A 13,079-nucleotide genomic window follows, 5' to 3' on the forward strand; every position below is an offset into this window, starting at 1 on the left:
TGAGATATAACTGAAGCTTTATCTGGAGTGGGGGAATGGGGGTGTGGTCAGTTGGGGCACCCAAAGACAACCATGCTCTCGGTGAAGGCGCCGAGGTCCTGGCATTGTTGCTGGTTCTCTTCGTCTTGGCATTCGTCCTCCTCGGGCCAGTGCTCCACCCAAGTGTCCTTCCCGATGATGTAGCTGAGGCTGGAGGGAAGAAGAATGGCAGGTCAGGAAGGGGCGTGGTGTGGGCGTGGCACATGGGCGTGGCATGGGCGGGGCGTGGCATGGGCGGGGCGGTCGGGCGGTCGCGCGCGCGCACGCGCAGGGAAAGCACTCACTTGGGCTTCTCTCCCCAGAAATCGGAGGAGAGACCCCACATGAGGTAGTGTTTCTTCTCCTCCAGCTTCAGGGCTTCTCTGCACTTGATGGGGCTGATGAACGTGCGCTGCTGTCCAACCTGCACCTCATCCGAGCCTGGAGTGGAGGGGAGAGGGAAGAAGCTGAGTCGTGGGGAGGAAGCCAGGGAAGAGCCACGGGAGGCAGCGTGCTGAGCCTGACCTGACTTGATGGTCTGCTCAATGGCCATGATGTACTCGTCAAAGTCATTGGACAGCTGAACCTTGACCAGTCGGGTCTTGTACACTGTGGGGGAGAGGCAGACAGTTTGGGTGGTGGGCTAGGTTGACCATGAGGGGCACCCTGGTTTGCAAGTGCACCCGGGCATGTGGCTCTCTCTCCCAAGCAGAAAGTTGCGGAATCACAGCCAGTCACACTATGGCCCACCCCTCATTACACACACAACCATAGAGGGTCCCATGTCACCATCCACACACAGTCGTGCTCATAGGCATGCACAGAGGTCACAGCCACCCACAATGTCTAGTAACATACTATTCATACTATGCAATGAGAGTGACTCATATGCACAAAATACTGTAGCCTCATGGCCATGCACACAACCATAGCCACGGAAAACTACGGTCATATACGTAACTTCAGGACCTCACACTCACTGCCATCTACAACCACACAGCCTCACACAACCACAGCCACACACAACTACAACCTCACAGCCACCCACGCAATGATGCATACAACCACGTCTACCTTTTCTCACATGAGCATACCTAGGCCACTCACAGTCATGGTTCCCCACACAATCATGGCCCCTCACAATACATGCTCACACACACACCACAGTCACCCACACCCACAGCCTGAAGCCACACCATGACAACCACACCTACCACCCACCACACAATTGGACACACACAGCTAAACATGCGTGACCCCCACCCATCACCCACTCACCATAGTCTACTCCTGGCTCACAGGCCTTGTCCAGCCGTTCTTCCAGGGTGACCTTGTCATCCGACTTTTGTATGAAGCAATTCTCTGCAGGGTGGGGTGGAGACAGGGTCTAAGTCCCACTCCTTATCTGGGGCCTACTGCCCATGGGTGTGGCCAGCCCTGGGAGCCTACCCCCCTTGGTATCCCCTGGGTATGGGTCTGGGGGTCCCTGACCATGGGATAGACGACCTGGGTAAGTGTGGCTTGCTCAGGCCCACCTGTTCCCGGCTCCAGGGAACTCACCCTCAGCACAGCGGCACAGTTCATCACGGCAGAGCTTGTTCAGCTTTCCATCCTCCTTTTCCGGATGGTAGAACCGGGTACAGCTTTCCGCTGCGGGCAGATGTGATGTGAAGATGAGAGGATAAGGGCCTCCCTCCAAAGACCATGCCTGGGAGGCCCAGATCCCCAGTTCTCAGTCTTCAGACCTGGAGATGCTAGGTCTTCAACCCCTCAGATCCCTCAGGCCCCAAGACCCCCTCTACTTTCTGATCTTTGGGATTCTCAGACCCTTGAGTCTCTTAGACTCTCAACTCACAGAAGCCTGGGACCCTCAGACCCCAAATTCATAGATTCCTGGGACACGCAGGCCTCCAACCCTCATATATCTAGAATCCTTAGACCCTTATATTCAGAACCCCCTGCAACTCACATATTCCTAAGACCCTGAGACCCCTGAACCCATCAGACCCCCAACTCTCAGATCCCTAGAACCAACTCATAGATCCTTGGGACTCTCAGACCCTGGGACCTTCAGATTACTAATCCTGAAATCCCTGGCCTGCTTAGATCATCATTCTCAGATCCCCTCAGAACCTCAGAACCTCAACTCATAGATCCTTGGGACCCTCAGACCCGTGGGACCTTCATACTACGAATGCTCAAATCCCTGGACTCCTTAGACCTTCATTTTCAGATCCCCACAGTTCATATATACCTGGGACTCTCAGGCCCCTGGAACCATCAGACCCCAGGCCCTAGGTTGGCTGCTCACCCAGGTTGTAATAGGCGTAGACCTTGACTGCACCAGGCTGGATAAGCTCTACATTAAAGTATTGGTGAACTTTGAAAGCTAGACAGTCATCCTCAGAGTGTGAGACCTGAGGGGGAAGGAGGAGCTTGGTCAGTGGGGTGATGTGGGAGGGAGTCCAGCATTGTCTTGGGAGCTGAGGCAGTGGTGGAGAAACTGAAGGATCAAGGAGGAAGTGGCAAAGATGAATGAGCAATTCAGCAAATCCACTTACTTTTCTTCCTAGACTCACAGTGAGACTACCTTTGTCAGCTCCTCTTTCAATTAGGTGTGGCCAGGTGGCTGAACAGATTGCTATGTATGCCCATAAAAACAACCCATGCACAATCTTATTTCCATCTAGAATGAATGAATCCTGCAGAGAACTACAGAAGATCCTAAGGATTGCAGAGCCACAGGATGGAAGGTGCTTGGATCCCTGAGAGACTACATGGAGCAGAGGGACCCTTCCTTAACCCCCATGCCAACTGGACTTTACATGAGTGAGAAATACAAGTCTGTTGTGTTAAGACCCCATATTCTTAGGGGTTTTGTTTTAGTAGCTATTGTTACTTAAGCTGACTAAAATGGGATTGAGGGGCCCTGTGGGTATCAGGAGTTAGCAGGGAGGATATGGGGATAGGAGAATGGGAAGAAATAAGAGAAGGGAGAGGAGAAAGCCCAAATCATGGTAGAGATGAAAGAGTCAGAGAATGCCAGATGGAGAGAAAATAACAGAAGAGGGGGCAGGTGTGGTGGCTCATGCTTGGAATCCCAGCCCTTTGGGAGGCTGAGGCAGGAAGATCGCTTGAGGCCAGTAGTTTGAGACCAACTTGAGCAACATATCAAGACCCCCATCTCTACAAAAAATAAAACAATCAGCTGGGTACTTACACAGAATATTTATGAAGAAACAAGAGCAAAAATTCAGCTGGGGCCAGGCACCAGGGGCTTATGCCTGTAATCTCAGCACTTTAGGAGGCTGAGGTGGGAGGATCACTTGAGCTCAGGAGTTTAAGACCAGCCTAGGCAGTACAGTGGGACCCCATGTCTACAAACTTTTTTTTTTTTTAATTCACTGGGCATGGTGGCATGCACCTGTAATCACAGCTACTCAGGAAGCAGAGGTGGGAGGATCATGTAAGCCTGGGAGGTCAAGGCTGCAGTTAAAAAAAAAAAAAAAAAAAAAAAAAAGCTGGGTACAAAAGCATAATATTTATGAAAAAAAAATTAGCTGGGCGCAGTGTCGCAGACCTGCAGTTCCAGCTCCTCAGGTGGCTGAGGCAGGAGGATCCCTTGAGCCCAGGAATTTGACTTTGCAGTGAGCTAGTATCAAGACACTGCACTCCAGTCTGGGTGACAGAGCAAGACCCTGTCTCCTGAAAGAAAGAAAACAACAGAAGAGAGAAATAGATCAAACAAAGAAACAAAGCTCAGGATTGGGTTAGGGAACGAGGCAAGACCTTGCTCTCTACAAAGCACTTAAAAAACAAAAAACAAAAAAACCAAAGAGGCTTTTTTTCAATGGTTGTTTAAGACTCTGATAAGAAGCTGGAGGAGGCAAATGGTCAGAAGATGAGATGTTTATAGAAGATGCTGGGTTGACCCCCTTATTTTACAAGCTCCTTCCCCTACAACTCAGCAGCACAGACCCTGTCTCCTCTGGCCCAGGGCTAGTCTGACCCAGAGACAAAAGCTGAAAGAAAAAGAAAGACCAGCCAGATAGAGGTCAGGGTGCCCCTGGAAGCCTCCCAGGGGAGGATGATGCAGCCTTACCTTGTCCAGGTAGATGATGAGGGTGTTCCTATCGGAGAAGGCTTTGTCCAGCTCATACTTGGAGATGTATCTGTCAACACCACTGGCCAGCTGGGGAAAGGTGGAGCCTGTGAAAAATCCCTCCTGGACCCCTCTCTCCCTGCAGCCTCTTCCAGAACCCAGGCTCCTTTCCACTTATCCCAGCTCCTGAGCTCTTCATACCTGCTTCAGGTCATCTGTGTCTGGAGCAAAGCCAGTCATCATGGATATGTCCAATATAGACATAGTGGCATCCTGGTCTCCCCGGTACCTGGATAGTGCAGAAAGAAGGGCATTGGGTCCCAAGGAGGGGGTCAGCCCCAAGGGTCTGTTCCTGGACAAGGAGGTCTGATCAGGCACTGAGACTTCTGATTCCCACATAGCAGCACAGAGGGGCGTTACATTTTTTAGGAAACATTTCCCCAAAGGAAATAAAAAGCAAGGTAATGTAATGGTCGAGGTGATTAAGAGCTCAGACTCTGCACCCAAATGCATGGATTCAAATTCCAGCTCTAAATAACATTGGATGCATTATTTGACCCTCCATGCTTCAGTTCTAGAAAACAAAGGCAAGAATACAGGCAGCCCTCACTTTGCATGATTCAGTTAAATAACACTAGTAGCCCAGTGACATGGTTCATTTTCAGTACCTTGGTATATTGATCACAAGTAGTTGCATATGGTATAAACTTTGTTGCTAACTCTTCAGTCTAGAAATCACGATGTAAATAAAAGATAAGCATCATAATTGAGGGCCAATTACTGTCACTCCTTTCAAAGTCCATCAGTGATTGGTCACTGAGCTTCTGCTCTTCAATTTATGCACAGACAGCAAAGTGTGTAGTTCTGTTGCCTCCCTGTCTCCAGGTGGTTAACTCCCATGAGATTTTACAACAATGTATCACGAAAAGAGGGAACTGGCCAACAAAGATAAAAATGCAGCAAAGAAATGAAAAGTGATAATGCCAGAAGTGAACTTCAAAGAGAGCATAAATGGAGTTATCAAAGAATAGCAGACTATGGGGATGTTGACCCTGCTGCCATTTGAGAGATAGGTAGCGTAGAGGAACTCAGGGAAGGCAAATGTATTAGCATAAATAAGGAGGGTCATGGGGACAAAAAGGATGAAGATGTCCCAGAGGAAGGGACATTATAGAATACAAAGTCACTTTAAAGGAACTCTTGGAGGAATTTTGTGACATGGAAAGCTCAAAGGATAAAATATTGGAAGCTGATCCAAACTTAGAAAGGAGCAAGACAAGGTACTAAGGCATAGAAAAGATGTTTACTCCATGTTGTAAATTATACAAAGAGAAGAAGGCAAGCATTTTTTGAACTAAAGTACTCTCCGTAAGTGTCATACAAAGGAAAAAAAAAAAAAAAAAACAAATACACCTTGCATCTCAATGTTCTAATGTTTTAAATTATGGTGTAGTCAAATACTCATCTTACTATGAATTTCATTTCCCTGTATCTTTATTTTATTTTATTCTATTTTTTTTTTTTTTTGAGACAGAGTCTTGCTCTTTCGCCCAGGCTGGAGTGCAGTGGTGTGATCTCAGCTCACTGCAAGCTCCGCCTCCTGGGTTCACGCCATTCTTCTGCCTCAGTCTCCCAAGTAGCTGGGACTACAGGCACCCGCCACCATGCCCAGCTAATTTTTTTGTATTTTTAGTAGAGACGGTGTTTCACCGTGTTAGCCAGGATGGTCTCGATCTCCTGACCTCGTGATCTGCCCGCCTCAGCCTCCCAAAGTGCTGGGATTACAGGCGCGAGCCACCACGCCTGGCCATTTCCCTGTATCTTTATAACTGGCAGTATGATAATTTTAAATGTTGTAATAGAAACATTTAGGCTGGGCATAGTGGCTCATGCCTGTGATCCCAAAACTTTGGCAGCCCAAGGCAGAGGAATGCTCAAGGCTAGGAGTTCGAGACCAGCCTGGGCAACACAGTGAGGCCCTGCCTCTAGAAAGAATAAAAAATAAAAATCAGCCAGGTGTCATGGCCACACGCCTGTAGTCCCAGCTACTTGAGTGGCTGAGGCAGGAGGATCGCTTGAGCCAGGGAGTTTGAGGTTACAGTGAGCTATGATTGTGCCACTGCACTCCAGCCTGGCTGACAGAGCAAGACCCTATCTCTCTAAAAAGAAAAAAAGAAAACTTTAAAGGTCGTGGAATGATTGTGTACTTTCCTCCATTGATTACTAAGATGCTTTGACAGTCTCAACTTACATGGTCATTGCTGTGGTCTCACATTAACATGCAAAGCAAGGACTGTCTGTGTTGTCTACCTCACGGTGGATACTTAGAACAGTATCAGATACACAGTGTACTTGGAAAGTACTGAATATCATGGATATTATTTGCAAGAATTCTTGCTAGAGATAGAGGGATGGCCAAGATGAACCCCGGTGACCTAGCTTCTTACCTGGTACAGATCTCAAGGATCATAGTGTTCTTGGCATCCTGAGGCCTCTTTTCTAGAAACACAGAAGAGAGAAAGATGGGAGAGGGTATACCTGTGTGTTGATTCAGGAGCGGGGAAGACATTAGAAGAGGGGTAGGAGGAAGGTGACAGATAAGGCCTTGATTCCTTTTACCTGTTTCCGGTGCTGGTTTTATGGTGACCTTGAGGTCGAATTTATTACAGGTGAGTTGATCTTTGGCCTTAGCATGGTACATTGTCACCACCTGGTAAGATGGGAGAGGAGATACAATGTCAGCCCACAGCACTAGGACTGCTGGGGACAAGAGGAGATGGTCCCTCTGGGGCAGAGGGGCATGGGCCAGGCAGGTGTGGGTTTCTGTTCCTTACCGACAAGGTGCCTTGGCCTTTTCCTTCAGCTGTGACTGTGAAACCCTCATTTTCCTTGGTCTGCAGAGTGAAAAGAGAGAAGAGAGCATGTTGGGAATTAAGCCTTCTGCTGCCTGTGATGGTCACCTGGCCCTCCCTCTTGCTTCCCAGTAAACCCTGGCTAGTGTAGGGGGAGACAGCCAGAGTGAGGAGGGCTTGGCTGGGTGACTGTACCTCTTCTGATCGCAGGAGGCTGGCAGATTCCCAGTGGATACGGTGGGTGATCTTGGAGCTGCGGCTGGGCAGTTGGAGGGACACATCCAGGTTCAGTTCCTTGTGGTCAGGGACGTCCTTTTGGTATTGAGCCAAGGCTTGGAACACCATGAAGGTGGCCTAGAACCCACAAGAGAGAAAGATGGTGATCTGGGAGCCTGGGAAAGTGGCTAGAATCCAATGGGGGATAAAGAGGTTCAAATCAGAGCTGGGACATCAAAATGTGGCCTAGAACCTACTAGAGAGTGCAGGGGTAATAACTGGAGGTCACTGGACTCTGAGGACATGTTCAGAACTCTCCGAGGGACAGAAACTTACACCAGGACTTGGAGATGCTGAGAACATGTCTAGAATCCATCAGAAAGTCCAAATGTAAGACTGAATGTCTAGCGACCCTGAGGATGCGGTCTAGACCCATCAAGAGGAGAGAGTCTTAGACCAGGGCTTGGAGACACTGAGAATATGTCTAGAACCCACTCATGAAGAACAGAATAAAACTGTAGCCAGAGGATACTGAGCATATAATCTACAACCCAAGAGTGACACTGTAACACTGAGAACGTGAGTGACAGACCACCAGAAAGAAAGGAGGTCAACTGGAGCCTGAAGTTGCTGAAGCCTGAAGTTACTGAAACCATGGCCTAGAAGAGGGTTTGCGTAATGCCCCAGGGTAACTGGGAACATAGTATAGAGCCCGCCAGCGAGGCAATGTGACATTGGGAGCCTGGTAGAACTGGGAACATGGTCTAGAACCCACCAGCAAGACAGGGTAAGATCGTGAGATAGAACTGGGAACCTGGTCTAGAGCCCACCAGGTGGAGAGAGAGGCTTAGACCTGAACCTGGGCCCTGAGAACATGATCTAGACACCTGGGGCAAGAAGAAGGCTCAACACACAGCTTGGAGTATCCAGATTGTATTCTAGCACCTATAGATGGGTTTGCAACTAAGAAAAACTGATTCTCAACTCCACTGCAATCACACTGGCTCGTGGGAATGAAGAACTGCCTCGCTGGGCCTCAGTGTCTTCTCTAGGAGGCCAGTGGGAAGCCGCAGGAGACAGGGATGCATGTGCCTAGGGGCCGTGGGCCCACTTGCCTGGGTAGAGCCATAGCCACCACCGTAGTATCTCTGTTCATTGAGCCAACGCACGACGGGAGGCACAAAGTCAAAGTCTTTTAGCTGCAGTAGGGCCAAGAGGGCATAGGATGTGGCCTCCACGTTGTAGAGCTGCTTACCAGGGTCCTCCCAGCGGTTCTTATCTGCAAAGAAGATACCCCATCCCCAGTGCTCACTGCTCTGTCCAGCCTGGGGGTGGCTCAGAGAAAGCTCAGAAAGAGATGCATGCTAGACTTCCTGGTGTTTGGGTGTCCTGGCTGACATTCGAGGCTCTCAATTACTTGGCTCCTGCCTTACCTCTCTTGTTTCATCAACTCTCACTTCTCCCTTTAAAATGAATGCTTAATACGCATTTGTTGAATAAATGACGCAACAAACTTTCTCGTGTGGTTTACAATGAGGACCTGAGAAAACTTAGAGCCGTGCATCCCAGCTCAGCTCAAGGTTATGCATCCCAGCTTGATACCTTAGGACTATCCATCTCAGCTTGGCTTAGGGTCATCCGTCCCAGCTCAGCTAAAAGCCATGCATCCCAGCTCAGTATCTCCCGCCCTGAACTTCAGCCATGCATCTCCCTTCACCCCTCCAGGCCAACCCTCACCTTTGGCTGTGGTCAGAAATTTGTTGAGAAGAGGCCCTTTCAGCCTGCCCATCTGGGCCAGAGCATAGCCAGCAATGGCCACAGTGTAGGATCTCTGTAGGTTCATGTAGTTGGCTTCAAGGAAGTCTCCTGCTTTAGTGATGCTGCCTGGCAGGCTCTATGAGAAAGAGGATCAGATTCTCCGCTCATGTGGGCATTGCTGTCACATTAGTAAGGATCATTCGAGCAGCACTTCCTGAGCATCAGGGATTTCTGTCCTTGGGACATAACTGTCTTAGATTTGTCCATTTTTGAGAATTTCCCAGATATTTTAGCCATCATGAGCTGCCTTGTTGCTGCATATCTATTATGTATCTGGAGAAATCCACGTACCCCATGGTGGGCTGGTAAACGTTTAACAGCCAGCTCTCCAGTGGGAGGGTTGAGGGATCCTTGGTTTATAATGATTTACAATTTCTGTGGTGTAAATACTCCCACCAGGGCCAATTTCACGGTGTCAATGTGACGTCACTGAACAAAGTCTTGGGGAGACATTCTCCAAATTGTTACTCATAAACTAGTATGCGCCAGATTCAGTACACCACTGTGAACACGTCATCCAGTCATCATCATCATCACCATCATCATCGTCGTCATCTTTATCTTCTTCATCATCATAGCTCACACTTACTTTGTGTCATTCAGATACCCACACATTTAATCTCATAAAACCTGATGAGCATACTGAGCCCTGAGAGATGCAGTAATTTTGCAAAGACCACCTAGGAAGTAAGTGGCAGAGTTAGGATCCAAACACAGCCTTCTGGGGATGGGGGAAGACATGATTTGTACTGTTTTCTCATTTCCATGATGTAAATACTTCCATCACTGATTTCAACCTACCAATATGGTGTCGTTGAATGTAGAGTTGGGAAGAGCTTTGCGGTACCACAGTATTATATAGTATTTTCACTATACAGATCCAACAGACATAAGTAACCCCAAGAGTATAGATTATGGGAGTAAGGCGTTTAGGAAGCGATGAGTTTGAGTGTTTCTAACCTTTGTGTTTAATATAATTTATTTAACTGTAAGTTTTATAACTTACGTTTGTTTGGTTCGTTGGTTGGGTTTTTTGTTGTTGGTTTTTTTTTTTTTTTGAGACAGAGTCTCGCTCTGTTGCCCAGGCTGGAGTGCAGTGGCGCGATCTCGGCTCACTGCAAGCTCCGCCTCTCGGTTTCACGCCATTCTCCTGCCTCAGCCTTCCCAGTAGCTGGGACTACAGGCGCCCGCCACCGCGCCCGGCTAATTTTTTGTATTTTTAGTAGAGACGGGGTTTTACCGTGGTCTCGATCTCCTGACCTCGTGATCCGCCCGCCTCAGCCTCCCAAAGTGCTGGGATTACAGGCGTGAGCCACCGCGCCTGGCCTTTTTTTTGAGACGGAGTCTCCCTCTGGCTCAGGCTGGAGTGCATGGCGCAATCTCGTCTCACTGCAACCTCCGCCTCCCGGGTTCAAGCGATTCTTGTGCCTTAGCCTCCTGCGTAGCTGGGATTACAGGCGCCCCCCTCCACCATGCCCGGCTAATTTTTGTATTTTTAGTAGAGACGGGGTTTTGCCATGTTGGCCAGGCTGGTTTTGAACTCCTGACCTCAGGTGATCTGCCGGCCTTGGCCTCCCAAAGTGCTGGGATTACAGGCTCACTGTGCCTGGCCTAATACTTAGTTTCTAATAATAATTGTATTTAATGACCAGCTTGAAAAATTCCTGGAAATTTAACACTGGGCTCCAGCAAGCTGGTTATAGCACACGTTTTTTTTTTTTTTTTTTTTTTTTTGGAAAAGGAGTCTTGCTGTGTTGCCCAGGCTGGAGTGCAGTGGCGCAATCTAGGCTCACTGCAACCTCCACCTCCCTGGTTCAAGCGATTCTCCTGCCTCAGCATCTTGAGTAGTTGGGATTACAGCACACTCTTGACCCCAGGAGTCTGGTTTCACAGCCTGTGCTATACTCTGCTACAATGTTGCTATGTTGTAGCAGAAACAAATCTCTTTTATTCCTGCCCATTTGCCTCTCTGACATCCACTCCTTTTGTAAGAACTTCTCCCTTCCATTCACGTGGCCACAGTGGAAACAGCCATGTCTGCCCACTGAGACCTACTTCCTGTCCTTAGCTGATTGGTCCAGATGTAGTCATCTGACCCAGGCTGAGCCAATCAGAGTCCTTCCCTGGGAATATGGTGGCCCTAACCTTGATCTGATATTTTCTCTAAGGAAGGCAGCCATATTCTGCCTGAACTGAATTACTGGCCAAGAACGGAATGAAGATCACGGGAGAGGGGAGCAAAGCATCCTGGCAGAGTCCCTGAGGCCACCTTCATCTCTATTTGATGCCTTGGTGCCTGCACATAAATTCCCCATCAATTTTTGTATAATCTGGGTCACATGTGTGTTATATCTGGGACAACTCAGAGGCCTAAAAATACAGAGATCGTTATTTATTATCCCCATTTTACAGATGCACATCCTGAGTGAGGCTCAAGGGTGGAAGTGCCCGTGAGTCAGGATTTGAAGTCAGATTTGTCTGACCCCACAGTCCCCCACCCCCACCTCTCCTCTCTCTCTCTCTACCTCCCTCCCTCCCTCCCTCTCTCTCTCTCTCTCTCTGCCTTGGTCCCTCTTGGGTGTTAGAGGCAACAGCCCTGTGTTTGTTTTTCTCTTCACTGGCCCCTCCCCTCCATCTCTTTTCCTAAGGGGGGAGAAGCCACTAGCTGGGGGTAGAATCCTGGGCTTCCCACTTGGAAAGCTAAATGTTAACCCACTCAAAACCCCACGATCAGCTAGGTGCAGTGACTCATGCCTGTAATCCGAGCACTTTGGGAGGCTAAGGTGGGTGGATCACTTGAGGTCAGGAGTTCGAAACCAGCCTGGCCAACATGGTGAAACCCCATCTCTACTAAAAATACAACAATTAGGCTGGGTGCAGTGGCTCATGCCTGTAATCCCAGCACTTTGGGAGGCCATGCCAGGCAGATCACCTGAGGTCAGGAGTTCGAGACCAGCCTGGCCAATATGGTGAAACCTCATGTCTACTAAAAAGACAAAAATTAGCCGGGTGTGGTGGCGGGTGCCTGTAATCCCAGATGCTCTGGAGGCTGAAACAGTAAAGTCCCTTGAACCCGGGAGGCGAAGGGTGCAGTGAGCTGAGATCATGCCACTGCATTGCAGCCTGGGCGACAGAGTGAGACTCCATCACAAAAAACAAACAAACAAACAAACAACCACAATAAAGCAGACAAAGGCATTCCAGACTCTCAGTGGCCCATCTTTCCAAGCTTCCCTGCTTCAGAATCAAAACCAGAGGAAAAAGAGACAGTGATGAGCCAACAGTGTTCACCGTTTCCTGTTTGGAGTCACGGATCCCTTTGAAAATCACCTGAAAGATCCTCTGGACTAAGGAAATAGTCTTAGCTCTGTATCCCAAGTTTTCTTTAAGGAAGCAGCAAGGACGCAACTGTACTGATCATGTAGCACTGATGTAGAAAGCACTTTTGGAAATGGGCTGAAAACCCTCTGAAAATTGTAAGGCAGACAGAAAGAATCCCCACCTTTGATCTCTTTGTGCCTCAGTTTTCTCATCTGCAAACTGGGGATAATAAGAGTGACTTACCTTTCAGGCTGCTAAAAGGATTATGAGACTTAACATGTGAAACTATTAGAGGGGGGGTCTGTATTAGATGAGTTAAGTGCTCAAAACATGTTAGCTATTAACATGACTGCAGTGATGTCTGTTATTGCACTGGGAGAGCTGCAAATTCCCTGAAGGCAACCTCTCACTCTTCAAGGTGGCTGTGCTCTGCATCGGGTAAGGTAGGGTAGGGTGGGAAGATGGAGGGCACTTACGTTGACCTGCTCCTCGCAAATATCTTTAGCCTCCTGCAGCGAGATGAGAACAAAGGCCGTGAGGGCCATGTCTTTCTCGTTGTTGTTCCGTAATCCACCCTGGGATGGAGAGCAGAAAGCAAGGATGGGGTCACCGGTGTGTCCACACATGGCAGTCATCCCCCCCTGCAGATTCAGAATCAGGGGGTCTGGGCAGGGCTGAGTCTCTTCTAGGTGTTACCCCGCTACCCTAGGAAGGTCAAACTTCTTAGTATTAATTCATGCAACAATTTGTTC

At 48.8% G+C, this 13,079-nt stretch overlaps 1 protein-coding gene across 1 annotated transcript in view; it reads right to left on the reverse strand.

The window, feature by feature from the left end:
- C3 (complement C3) overlaps window positions 1-13,079 on the reverse strand; it is a 42,867-nt gene continuing 29,788 nt past the window's right edge. Inside the window, exons 27-41 of the mRNA XM_024351451.3 lie at window positions 12,804-12,902; window positions 8,926-9,082; window positions 8,304-8,467; window positions 7,168-7,326; window positions 6,955-7,014; window positions 6,740-6,830; window positions 6,568-6,619; window positions 4,322-4,409; window positions 4,121-4,210; window positions 2,330-2,435; window positions 1,579-1,668; window positions 1,297-1,380; window positions 544-627; window positions 324-459; window positions 1-189 (exon numbers count right to left, since the gene is read on the reverse strand). Coding sequence (XP_024207219.2) covers window positions 48-189; window positions 324-459; window positions 544-627; window positions 1,297-1,380; window positions 1,579-1,668; window positions 2,330-2,435; window positions 4,121-4,210; window positions 4,322-4,409; window positions 6,568-6,619; window positions 6,740-6,830; window positions 6,955-7,014; window positions 7,168-7,326; window positions 8,304-8,467; window positions 8,926-9,082; window positions 12,804-12,902 — 1,602 coding nt within the window. The 3' untranslated portion in view covers window positions 1-47. The remainder of the gene's footprint in view (window positions 190-323; window positions 460-543; window positions 628-1,296; window positions 1,381-1,578; window positions 1,669-2,329; window positions 2,436-4,120; window positions 4,211-4,321; window positions 4,410-6,567; window positions 6,620-6,739; window positions 6,831-6,954; window positions 7,015-7,167; window positions 7,327-8,303; window positions 8,468-8,925; window positions 9,083-12,803; window positions 12,903-13,079) is intronic.

Source organism: Pan troglodytes, chromosome 20 (assembly GCF_028858775.2).
Source record: "Pan troglodytes isolate AG18354 chromosome 20, NHGRI_mPanTro3-v2.0_pri, whole genome shotgun sequence".
Classification (NCBI taxonomy): domain Eukaryota; kingdom Metazoa; phylum Chordata; class Mammalia; order Primates; family Hominidae; genus Pan; species Pan troglodytes.